At 32.6% G+C, this 13,562-nt stretch overlaps 1 protein-coding gene across 1 annotated transcript in view; it reads right to left on the bottom strand.

Moving 5' to 3' along the window:
• KIF21A (kinesin family member 21A) overlaps positions 1-13,562 on the bottom strand; it is a 165,363-nt gene that overhangs the window by 10,769 nt on the left and 141,032 nt on the right. Inside the window, exons 27-32 of the mRNA XM_060114106.1 lie at positions 12,210-12,317; positions 10,662-10,790; positions 8,200-8,238; positions 4,066-4,202; positions 2,320-2,500; positions 441-605 (exon numbers count right to left, since the gene is read on the bottom strand). Coding sequence (XP_059970089.1) covers positions 441-605; positions 2,320-2,500; positions 4,066-4,202; positions 8,200-8,238; positions 10,662-10,790; positions 12,210-12,317 — 759 coding nt within the window. The remainder of the gene's footprint in view (positions 1-440; positions 606-2,319; positions 2,501-4,065; positions 4,203-8,199; positions 8,239-10,661; positions 10,791-12,209; positions 12,318-13,562) is intronic.

The following is a 13,562-nucleotide window of genomic DNA, read 5'->3' as shown; positions in this document are numbered from 1 at the left end:
TGTATATATATATATAATTCTATATTTATAAAAATCCTGTGAAGATTTACGCTTAAAGTTATATGGTTTGTAAACTGAAATTTTTGAGATAATGATGCATAAGTGATTTTCAAAAAATAATTCTTTCAAAGGTACTGATGCAACTAGCATGAGAATCTTGTTCTCTTCCTGGTAAACAACACAACTTATAGACAAATATTAAGAAAGGCTATTTTCCTTCATATATTTTTTTCCCCAGCAATGGAGGTTAAAAGAAAGGAAAATTGTGAGTTTGCTAACGAGAACATAGAAATTCAGAGGTGCTGAATCAAACAGAAAAGTCTAGGTTTTTATATTAACTTCTGGGGTTATACAAATTAGATTTCACACACACTAATGTTATTAATGTGTGAAAATTGCATTTGCCATATACAGGAAGTACATTTTCTTTAAAATTCTACCTTTTAAGATCCCACATTCTGACAGCATTTCCAGAAGCTGCATAGAGGAAGGTGCCAGTTGGGTTCAGTGCAATTTGATTGATTTGGTTTTCTCCAGAAGGAATAGCAACTGTCCGGCTGGTGGTGGCAGAACAAGCATCTCCAAGAGTAACTTGACCTGAAGACCTTAACAGAGACAAAGTAAAGCAAAATAAGTCACATTTCTGGACAAGAGTTAGTCTTAGAATTCCTTAAATTCCTAGGAAACTGGCTGTAGACAACAAGAAGATCTGTGTTCTTTGGTCACTGTATGCACTGTGCCTAGCATAGCACCTCATACACCTAATAAATAAACATTTTGATAGATAAATGAATAAATGAATGAAGAAAACAAGATGACATGGCTTAAAACTCTTAATTTGTAAGTTATTATAACACTAGGAATTCTGGGCCCTGTTAGGGATGACTTAAATATGATTCAGAAAAGATTAGATGACAAAGACAAAAACTCAGCAAATGATACAGTGCCACAAAATTAATTCATTTTCCTGCAATTTCCAGAAGTTCCCTGAGGAACAAGCCTACCAGTATTCCTTTCATATATAAGATTTGCCTTTATGAATTAAAGACACTAAGGACTTTTTATTTTCAGTTTTTGTTTATTTTAACCCAATCATATAAGAATTACTTACTATATGCGAATGACTTAAATATGATTTATTTCTATTTCCTCAGCTAAATTCTAAATGGTAAGTGTATTTTTAAATTTTGAAACATTTTATTAGCAAACTTCTAAAATACCAAGTTATAATCAATCTTTTCAAATTTGATTTTGATTTTTTTTTTTTTTTTTTTTTTGTGGTACGTGGGCCTCTCACTGTTGTGGCCTCTCCCCTTGCAGAGCACAGGCTCCGGACGCACAGGCTCAGCAGCCATGGCTCACGGGCCCAGCCGCTCCGCGGCATATGGGATCTTCGCGGACCGGGGCACGAACCCGTGTCCCCTGCATCGGCAGGCGGATTCTCAACCACTGCGCCACCAGGGAAGCCCTGATTTTGATTTTAATGAGTCAATTGGATTGGTAAATTTCTAACATAAGATACAGTGTTTTTTTCCTACAAAATTTTCCACAAGAGACCTGTATTCAGTACAGTAAATAATTAGTAATTCTCAAAATATAAAATAGCACTTAAATATTAATAATCCTCACTCTACAAATTAGTAAAAATTAACCATTCCTATGCTCCCTTCTCTTATTTAAATCAACAGAGTTCACCTTAATTTTAATTATGTAAAACAGTTAATCAATCTTATGGCAAAAAGAATCACTATTTGCTCTATATTTTAAACACATACATATATGATAACAGATGTAGAAAACAAATTCATCCTCCAATTGTCCAACATAACCTACAGTTATGAAATATAGGCTAGCACCAAAGCAGTGTCTTAAAAAAAACTCCTCAATTAATTAGCATGTATTATTCAATACATGCTAATTAAATTTTGCAAGTACTTCTTACCAGTCTATAATGGTGATTTCAGCCATTTTCCAAGGAGTGGTACTCATTTGAAGCAAGTAATGTAAATCATTTAACTACATCAATTAATGAATACTATGAAAATATAATTCCTTAGTTATTTGGGAGGGAGGAAATATGAAATGTGTATTTAGTTACAGGTCAAATATGACTTCTCCTTTCCTGTTTAATATTGAGTTATTGTATTTTATTTTCTCAAGTTTTTTTTCACCTTATTTTATCTGTGTTCTTATTATAAACACTTTCATATTCTTTGCAAGTGGATAGGTATAAATAAACAAAAAATAGGCCTATCTTTTCTTACATTTTGTATACAAGAACTATTTGCCCCTTATGCTGTTTGTCTTTAAGTTACTTACGTTAGCGTTCGAATGCACTTTGCTGAATCTCTGATATCCCACACCTTAATATAAGATGTTGACACAGTGAAGACCAAACTTGTATAATTACAGTATTTTACAGATACTACATTGTTGGGATGACCTCCCAGTGACATTATCTCCTGCCCAGTCACCAGATTCCATACTTTACAAGTACGATCTAAAAACAAACAAATAAAAAAGAGGAAATACTGTCAATATGAGCTAAATTAGATTCTCTTAACAATAACAATTTCTCTTCTATGAGAAAAAAAATGAGATAAGAAACAGTAATTATTTAATTAACTTGCAGCAGGAATTCTAACTCTATCCTTGACATTTTGCAGCAGGTTGAAGGGCAAAGTAGGTATAAAGGATTAGATGAAAGCCAGGATATCTGGTGTATGCATTATCTGGTATTAAAAACTAATTATACAAAATTTGAAATAGACATATCAAGAGAATCTTGTTTCAAATTGCTCCTGAATTTAAAATGGCAATCCCAAATCAACCTCTTTGAGACATTTTTCTTTGATCACTCTTTTATGTACTCACCACACTCCACACTCGGGAATACACACAACTTTCTTCTCCAGGGGTCACTGATTGATTTCATTTTTGACCCCAAAACATAATCATAAAATTATTCTATTTTTTTGACATGCTAAATATCTAATTATTTTGGACTAATAAATTTAATTTGAATCATTAGAAAATTCTTTCACAGAGCAAATTTTTTAAATTGAGGAATTACTTGCCATTATTCACAATTCACAAGTTCTAGCTAGACTTTCCCCTCACCTTGTAACATCCCTAAATGCTAAAAGCTTTGACTAGCTTCCCAAATTCCTGTACATGCTTCCTTCTCACTTTTCTAACCTCACTGTCCACCACTGTCCCTACATATACTCTACTTTTCAATCCAACTGAATTTAGTTTCCAAACCCACTTCTACCTCAAAGTCTCTGCTTACACTGTTCTCTAATCTTGGTTGCCAATTCTTACCTGTCAAATCCAAACAATCCTGTAAGGTTCATCTTAAATTCCCCCTTATCAAAGCCTTCCTTATTTTTCACAATTTAGCATAATCTCTCCCTTTCCTGAAACCCTGAAACTCTTTGTCTATAACTCTTCAAATTGTTTACAGTTAATTTCTAGTTGCCTGCAATTGCACCAAAGGGGTTAAGACTGCAGGTTTGGAGATGAGTAGACCTAGGTTTCTAATCCTGGCTCTTTCACTTACTAGTTAAGTTTATCTGGGAAAATTATTTAATTTCTTGAATCTTCAGCTCCTTCATCTGTAAAATTAGGATGCAACATGTATTTCATTGGGGTTATTGTGAGAATTAAATGAGATAAAATTTGCATAGTCTCCTACATAGAGTAAGTGCTCAAGAAATGGTGGCTGCTACCCATCTTATTCTTTTTACCACACAGTACACTGTAATGGCCTTTTGTAGATTTTTATATAGCCTGTATTACTAAGCTCAGGGCTTTGCATGTATTAGGTGCTCAATTACCAAAAGGAGATATATTCCCTCACCATTCTATTCACATAACATCAACACAAGTTTTACTTTCTTCCCAACTATGTAATGATTTTATATTTTATATAATTCAGGAGTTGAATGAGATTATCTCTCAGATTCTTATGTGTCTTAAGCAGTTTGACATTTTTAAAAACCTGTTAAAATGTAATCATTAAAAAAAATATGTTAAATATCCATATGGCACAACTACTAGCACCTTTTGATCCAGTGAAGAGAAGATCATCAGTAGAATCCACACAGAGCACAGCTTTTGTATGCCCTTCAGCTATGTGAATACACTGAAGTGGAGAAGCTCTGATTCCTTTCAAAGCTGGAAATGGGTTGATTATGCCCCTGAGGTGGGGGAAAAAAAAGAAGATTTACTTTAGTAGCTCTATCATTAAACTACTTTTTATTTTTTTCTCTGGCTTTAAGAAGTCTTTCTAAATAATTAGTACTGTAATAAAATCCAGATTGCTCCCTTGTCTTTTTTTTAAGCAAAAGGACAGAGACAAAGTGTGAAATTATAATAGTAGTGATGGACTGCATCAACTAATTAGGCATCAGCTAGCAGGTGCATTCTGCAAAGAGCAAAGTCATGATAAATTGGATTTTCTTATTAACAATTTCATCTCTTCAAAATTTAATGAAGTAATATTGAGAGCTGTTCAAATATAGTGAATTATGAAAAATGAGAAAGCATAAATGATGGATAACTGGAAGATGTGACTATCAGCCTGGAATGTGACTCTATTTCAAAAGACATTCTAAAGAAAGTATAATACATACCACCTAAAATACTAAGGAAGCAAATTTCAAACAAATTTGAATAAATACAAGAATGATTGCATAGCCTGAAATTCTAAAGGGAGAACGGCTCAAAAATAACAAAACTTTTAAAATTCTAACAATCTCAAAGACGATTTTTAAAAAAGAGTAAGATTTTAAAAGAATAGTGATGCTCTTTAGGGAGATTTCTCATAATTTTAATGTTTCTGGAATTTCTGCTTTATGCCACTGGACTATGAACTATGAAAATATAAAATTTATCAAAACACTGTCCTTATCCCATAGGAGGTTAAGACAGGATCTGAACTGAAATAATTGTACTGGGAAGACTAAAAATGAGAGTGAATTAAGAAATGATAAATATATGAGTTGGATGTATCTTTTCTCAGAGCAGGAAGAAAAATTATGTTGAAATATGTCCATTATATAAGACAGATGACATAATTTTAGGACAGATTCAGCAATAAAACAAAGCTGTCTGTTTCTATCTTCCTGATGAATGAAAACAACCTTTAAGATGCAAGGGACAGAAATAATTAAGAAGAAGTGTAAGCCCAAGATACATTAGATCTGACAATGAAGACTTATTCAGTGAGTTCAAGTATTTCTGTATTTAAATCATTAGATCACAGGGTTGTGAAAGCATATACCATTGCAGAGGCAAAATCATTGTTGGTATACTAAGAGGATCAATAAAGGAGATAAAACATGTAGACCCAATTTTCCAGAAAGGAGAAAAAAAAGTGGATTTCAGAAATTACAGATGAGTAAAACTTCTTGTTGAGTCTCATAGAGGAAAATATTAAACAAATAATTACAAACACTTAAATGCTCATCAATAAGAGGTAACATTTCACAGGGGAAGGTCCTTGTAGAATTAATAGGCAGGAAATTAGGGGAATGTCATATTCACAATATATGTTGATTCCAATAAGGTCCATACAAAAAGCTTTTCAAATGATATCCCTATGGACATGGTGGGTAAGTATGAAACTGTTGTAGTAAGGTAGTTCCATCAGTGGCTGAAGAGTCACCCCTAAAGAGTCAATGTTCCTCTCAGTCTGGAAAAAGGTCTTCAATATCTAGTCAGTCTTTCCCCAGAACTCAAGACAGATATGGCATATTTATTAAATTGATATATTAAAGAGCTGTATTGTCTAGAAAAATTACCAAAAAAAAATCCATTTAAGTATGTACTTAGCACTAAAATGTTCACTGGATAAAATGTAAACATAAAATTTAAGTTGAAGGTAGAACAGAATGCTCCAAGTAGGAAAGGGGCTTAATTAAAATTTAAAAGCTAAAGAAATGTGTTTATTAAATACAAGATCAATGGATCAACAATTTATGATTCTTCTACCAACACTTTCAATGACTTGTGCAACAGAAGTAAGTATTTCAGGAGAAAGAAAGCAATAGAGCTACTATATTCTGCCAAGGCCACATCTGGAATGAGGCTGAGTTCCAGTTGCCACATTTTAAAAACAGCCTTGAAAAATCAGAGATTTTCCAAAACAGTGGAAGCAGAAAGAAGGATCTGCAGAGTATATCATATTAGGAACAGATGAATCTAAAACTATTGAGCTGATAAGAGAACCTTCATCGGAGAGAGCATATAAAAGCATAGTTAAATAGCTGAATATTTAAAGAGCTGGCACATACACACAAAAAAGGTATACTGGATTAAATCTAGCATAGCTCAAGAGGGCTGATGACAGACCAATGAATAAAAATTTAAAGGAGGTAAATTAGGCTTAGGATTTTAAAAAAAAACTTTATTTTTTGGGATTTAGTTTTATAATGATTTCAAAAAGTGAAGGGAGTTCCCCATTACCAGAAATAAGACCAGGAATTGTTATCACATGGGCGTATAATTACAAAATCCAAAGTATTATTTGCGTTCACACATCAATTTGAGATTCTTGAAATTAATGCTCAGTAACTTGTTGGTAATGTAAGAACTTAACCAGATTAAAACTGAAATTGTAGCAAAACCTCCTCAAAAGTCTAAAACTGCCATTTTGAAATCCCATCAATATTATGTGGGGTTTATAGCTATGAACTGAAGCCATCAAATTATAACTATTGCTTCAAATGTTGAAAAATTATGATCTAATGCATAGTCAATTGCTGCTCTTCTAAAACATTATATATGTATGTATATTCTAACAAGCTGATTATAAAGAAAATAATTAATGTAAATAACCTAAGAGCAGTTTTGATCTGCATTTAATGACACAAATCATCCTAAGAAAAAAGCTAAACAGTACCCTTGGTTATTTAGCACTTGGTTATTTAGGACTATGTCTCCAAAAGAGTTCCTTCCTTCAGATTACTATCTTTATCCTAAGAATCCATTAATGTTTCCTGATGATATAATGTGCAACATAATTCTGTCATGTCAAAGGTTATAATATTACAAAAGTGAATATTTGCCTCCAGTAACTTATGTATGGCATAGCCCTAGAGACAAGGATGTCTCTTTTTCATTCTTATATGTTTTATTTATTCAGATTTCTGAAGAAAAATAATTTCAACATTAAATATAGCGTCATATTTATTAGATACTGAAAGATAATCTCAAATATTCAGAATGTTAGAGTTAATATTTTATAGAGATTACCTTATACAAAAGGTAATAGAAAAAGTACAGAAATTGGAAATATAAATCCATGGTATTTTTTTCTCTATTAAAATTAATCTATCCACATTCTGAAGTATATAAATCAACTTTAAAATAGTTTAAGTTAAGGTTAAATATTGCAAACTTATACAACAGATCTGATGTGAAGGAAAAAAATGCTTATTTCTGCTCCATGCAAAACCAGTAAAGTCTTGTAATACTGTGAATAAGATTAATTTCCTCTCCCTTCCCCTGCCTACCTTCTGGAGGATCTATTGATGATCAGGAAAATGGCCATAAAACATGGGAAAGAAGTGCAAAGAGAGAGGAGAAAAACTGATTAGTGGGAAAAGGAATTGAAAGGAAAAAAGAGATATTAGGGGTCCAAAAAACCCATAAACATGAAAAAATGCCACATTGTTATTTGAAAAACAGCATCTACCAGTTAAAATTATTTATTATGTTTTTAAAATTCTTTTACTTTCTGTATCTTTCTGTATTTTAGGTACCATAGTGTCCTTTTTTTCCCTAGTACACCTTTTTTTTAAATCACAAAGCCTGCCATAAACTTTTTATTTAAAATCAATAAATCAACATGAAAAAATACCTTATTCGCTTCCCATGCCTTGAGGTGGAAAAAACCATTCAGGAGCAAACCTTTACATTAATTTTCAAAGAACTTAATTTCTTTAAAGAAAAGTTTTAGGTTATAGACAGAATACAGATAGCACAAATTTTTATGCTATTATATAAAAAAGTTTACCACTACTTTGAAGGGTATTATCACAAAAATATATTAAAATTAATGTTTAAAAACATCAGTGCATTTATATGGTTTACAAGTTATGAATGCAACAAAAATGAGATTTGTTTAAAGTTTCTAGGAAGGCATTTTAGAACATCAATGAAATGCCAGAACGTAGGAAAGAGAGAAAGTACCTGTGTACCTCCGACAGAGAGGAATCACTTTCATCAGACCTACAGTGAAAGAGTTAGAATTATGAGGGAAAAGAATACAGATGTCAACAGGTAAAGACACTGAGATTGAACTGATTCAACAGTATGAATAACAGAAATACAGCAAACATTTCCTTTACAGTACCCTGCTTTTCTATTTGCACTGGATATCAGCAAATTCAGTGACAGCTAAATTAGTTAAAATTTTGTGCTTATGTTTTCTACCAAGATTTTGGGGGAAAAACTTTCTATTACTAATCCACAGAACCCATCTATTCTCACTTTCTAAAATGTAGGCCCTGAAGAGGAACAACATCAAGCAAGTGAAATACATCACTTCAAGACTCTATTTAATTTGACTAGTACTAGAAAAAATTTTCAGTTTCAGTAGTCATTAATGAACTTTATTCCTCTTGATAATTACTTTAGATTTAGACTCTCATGTGGAAGTTGCACAAATACATTATATGTTTGAATGGAAAGCAAATCATTCAAAATTTAATAACCTATGATTTTTTTTTTTTTTTTTTTTTTTTTTTTTTGCAGTACGCGGGCCTCTCACCTCTGCGGCCTCTCCCGTTGCGGAGCACAGGCTCCGGACGCGGAGGCTCAGCGGCCATGGCTCACGGGCCCAGCCGCTCCGCTGCATGTGGGATCTTCCCATACCGGGGCACGAACCCGTGTCCCCTGCATCGGCAGGCGGACTCTCAACCACTGCGCCGCCAGGGAAGTGCCAATCTTTGATTTTAATTAATCTCAAAAACATGGAGTTCTTCTGATTAGGCAGTCCCTCAGTAATAGATGGGAGGTTTTACTGGGATTTTAAAAACAGGTGAGCCACTCCTGTCAGCCTTAACCTGAAACCTCCAGGACTGACAATAAGTCTGGTTATAATGAAAATCTATTTAGCTTGTATTATTATACAATATCCTTGGGAAGAATGAGGATAGAGTGAGTGCTGGCATATTATGTAATCAGAAACAATGTGTGGGACCTACTTCTAGCTGGTGAAATATGCTAGACTCAAAAAGGAGCCCAAAGAAAGTCATTAAAAAGGTAGGTGAGTTTTTTGAAAGTGTAGTCAGTTATTCTAAGTTTTAGTTTATAGAGACTACAACAGAGTCAAATGATTGGTAGGTAGTTCATAAACTATTTCAGTAATAAATATGGAACTATAATTAGATTGTCAAGATTATCAAAAGACCAACAGAAAAATTTTATGACTGTGAATGCAAGGGAGACAAAATTTAGTAATTCTTCATCATCGCTAGTGAAAATGGACTTCCTAAAGACATTCGTAATGTTATTCTACTCTTTCTCAATTAAATGAGTGGTATGATTTAACAATGTTCAAGAGTCTTTTTAAAAATATATTGTTTAAAAATATTTTTTTTAAAATACCTCTCTAGATCATTTGAAAGGACATGTCATCTGATTAAACTATATTAAAACCTAATTTTAATATAGTTTAATCTAACTGATTAAACTATATTAAAATCTAATCAAAAATGTTATCCATAAATTAAGTAGATTAAAGAATCTTCCAAAATGATGGTGTGTCTCTCTAAGTCTATAGAGCCATTTAGCATGATCTAAACATGCCAGACAGATCTTAAACAATACTCTGTAAATTTCAGAAATGGTTGATATATACAGGGAGATTATAGCATAGAAAACAAAGAACTGGTGTGGGATACTGAATATCAAGTACATATACTATCCAAAATGCTATCATTCAAAATCAAAGCAGACAAGTCAGAGTTAATAAACACCTTATGGTAACACTGTTAGTATGAAATTCTTGCAAGAGAGATTCTGGCTCAGTGTGGGAATATTTTTTCACTTCAAATTTAATGAAAATTATATTTTCCATACCCCTCCAACTTCTCTTCCCCAACAACCCACCCTGAGTTCTACCCCCTCCACCCATAAAGGTACTCTTTTATCCCAAGAATACAATTACTCAAGTTTTGTGGTGGATTTGTAGCACAACCAAATGATAACAACATGTTACACATATGGCAATGCTTTTGTAAGCTGTTATATCCACCAAAGGTAAAATAATTTGCCTCTTTTCAATGCAGGCTGTCTGGATTAGAGGCTTTTATAGGCTCAATGAAGCTGAAAAATCCCAAGAAATGTAACTTCAAGTGGTCTCAAAGATTTTTCAATTCCAATTTACTTGTAAAAGAAAAGGTAAGACAAGTGCTCAGTATAGCAACGCAAATCTATAGCAGGGAATAATGTTCAGCAGGAAAATTAATTTCTCTAATTTTGTCTATATGGTTCATTTCCCATTGGAAAAACACATGAAATATGGCAAGAGTTCACAAGTCAGACTCCATCTCTCACACAGAGAGAAGGCTAAATGTTTTCTACAGACTGTATTGAAAGGTTCAGAATATTATAATGAATAATTGGGGCTCTTTTACATAATGACTTACTTATCCTGCTGAACTGATGTGTTTCCCTGAGAAACAGTAAGACGATTAAAAACATTCAGTTCATTACGGGGCCGGCTTGGTGGGGAAGAAGGAGGTGAAAGACTAGCCTCTGAGGTTCCAGAATCTGAGCTACAAGAAAAAAAGAACATTAAATAGGTGGCTTTAATTGGCTTTGATTTGTTAGAAATGTTGTAAGAAACATGCTTTTTAATAAAAGCTTTTCATTATACAATTCCTTCCTTGCTTCCTTTCTTCCTCTGTTCCTTTTTTAGAAGATGAAATGCACTCTGAAGAATTTAATTAAAATTATTTTTCCACTGAATCTTGTTACATTGGCCACAAGATGGCACTAAAGAAAAAGTTCTGTCTGCTAAAATCTAAAGTCAGTATAAATAAAGCAAGCCAAATTTAAAATTATACAATTTTAGAGTTGAGAGCAAGTTGTTCACTTTACGGATGAGGAAACAGACCCTGAGAGTTTAAGAGGAATTTGCCTATTCAATTGATTCATTCATTTATTTTTAAATTACTTATTTGCTCCATCCCCTATCTCCTGCTTATTCTTAAGACATTCGATTCAGTAGAAACAGGTAAATTACATCTTTAAATACAGGAATCAAGGATGATTAGAAGAGCAACTTCCATGACATTCACGTCAGCTAAACCGTGGTCAAAGTAGAGAGTGTGCATGTTGGTACAAGGGAGGAGGATGGTATAAGATCATCCACTTGGGTACAGAAAATATATGAAAACTTCTTTCATAATTATTTTTATGTTAAATAAATTGTCTTTACCAATACTTAAATATAGGTTAGCATTGATATTCCTACTCAAGAGCATGTCAGAGATCTACCTGCCATATGCAGCTCCTTAGGAGACCTGAGGGAGATCTCAGTGTGCCACAGGGTAGAAAGGTGACAGTGGCTCTAACCCATTAATAACTCTGTGTGTTGTGGTGTTGCAATTTACAAATGCCCACGTAAGTGGACCATCAGATTATATTGTGTACTATTAAGTAAACCAACCCTCACAAAACACACAAATAGCTTTTAAAATATTTCAACAACAAAAAAATTAAGGATAATACCAATTTAAACATAAAAGAACAGCAAGAAAATGGCACAAATCACACATCTTCTAACACTAGATTTTTGTTAACCACTTTAAAGAGGTGAAATCAATGTCAGTTTTATCAGATGACAGTCAAAATTAATTTCAAAACTTTCTAGAAGACTATTTGAATTGTAGTTTTAATAAACCTCTCCTCAAAGGTATATTAACTCCAAAATGATATGCACAAATAATTGAAAAATAAATCGGACTATATGAATGGGGACAAGTGCTCAAATTTATTTACAGGTATGTGTTACCAAGAAAGTTAGACTACTTATACAAGCCAACAGCAGACTTGATTGTCCTGATTAGTCAAATCACTCACAATCCCAGAGTCAGTCTGAATATGGAAAATAATTTTGCTATTGTGCTTTAGCTTCTAAGTGCATCAGACATTTTATACAATCTAGTAGATAAAAAGCATGGGTAACTTACTGTTTTTGTTCCTTGACCTTTGATTTTTCCCCTTTCTCATATGCCTTTCTCCTTGTTACAGGGGAAGGCTCTGGTAGCTTTTTTTCTGATACAGATGACTGTCTGGATCTAAGAGAGAGAAAGGTTCTATAATCATCTAATTTTAAATATATACATATAACTTTGGCAGATAGTCAACCTAAATTTTTAATAGATTATTAACTGGAACTTGAGAAAGATTATTTGGAAATAAGAAATAGAACTAGGACAGGAAAATATCACATGAGTTATTTTAATTAATGGGAGCTTGATAACTATATATTTAATTTTTAAATTGGCAATTTTGTCAAATACATACATGCCCATTATCTTTGAATGTAAACATCAATGCTATACTGCCAAATAGCTAAAATAATTTTTTAATTTTAAACATTAAGTGTTTAAGTTTGATTAGAATTGCTTCAGTTGAAGAAAAAATGTCTTTACAGTTTTGCAAGAACAAAAATATTAGAATATCAGAATATGAGAAACAATGAGATTAAATGAATTAATATTTACACAGTCACAAAAGAATACTACAGGTAATCACAAAAAACTACAATCATTTTACTTACCTAGTATTTAAGTATTAGTTAGCTATATCTATTTTAGTACTAAAAATATTTTTGTTTTATTATAGACTTTAAATGTTCAATAGTGGCTATGTAATTAACAATTTAAGACTGATTTTTGTGTACAGTGGTAACGAATTTTAATTGAAAAAAATGAATTTTTTGCTATCCTTGACGTTTTATTAATAAGGAAAAAAACCACTAAAGGAATTAGCAAGCAGGATCCCCAGAATGGGCTTACAATGATTCCTATTTGAAAGTGAAAACTAAACATAATTAAACTTCACGTGCCTGATTTTTCTAATTAGAGGAAATCACATTTTAGAAGTTCTGCATCATTTAAATCATAAGGCCCACTTGAGTAAATTCTTTTACTTTATGCAATGGAAGTCATGTAGTAATGGGATATAAGAGTTACTGCACCAAGCACATGACCAACTTTTATATTTGTACAGAATTACACAAGCATCTTAATTTATGAAAACTTGATAATAAGTCATGTGAAGAGACAGTGTCTAAAAGACATTTTCTACAACCTGTCATGAATGATACATTTTTAAAATGAAAAACAAAAGCGCAAAAAGAAGGTATTACCTGAATTCTGGATTCCAGGTCATAGATTTAGTCTTGAAGTTCCAAAAGTCTCTATTCATCTGATAGACTAAATGCTGAACACATACGAGTCTCTAAAATCTGTTCTCAGTTCTATATCACTACCTTCACCAAAAGCATTTCTTCTACTGTTATCTTATCAAAAAAAGCA

The sequence above is a fragment of the Mesoplodon densirostris genome, chromosome 11, assembly GCF_025265405.1.
Source record: "Mesoplodon densirostris isolate mMesDen1 chromosome 11, mMesDen1 primary haplotype, whole genome shotgun sequence".
NCBI lineage: Eukaryota > Metazoa > Chordata > Mammalia > Artiodactyla > Ziphiidae > Mesoplodon > Mesoplodon densirostris.
This window is presented reverse-complemented; position numbering and strand designations above follow the sequence as displayed.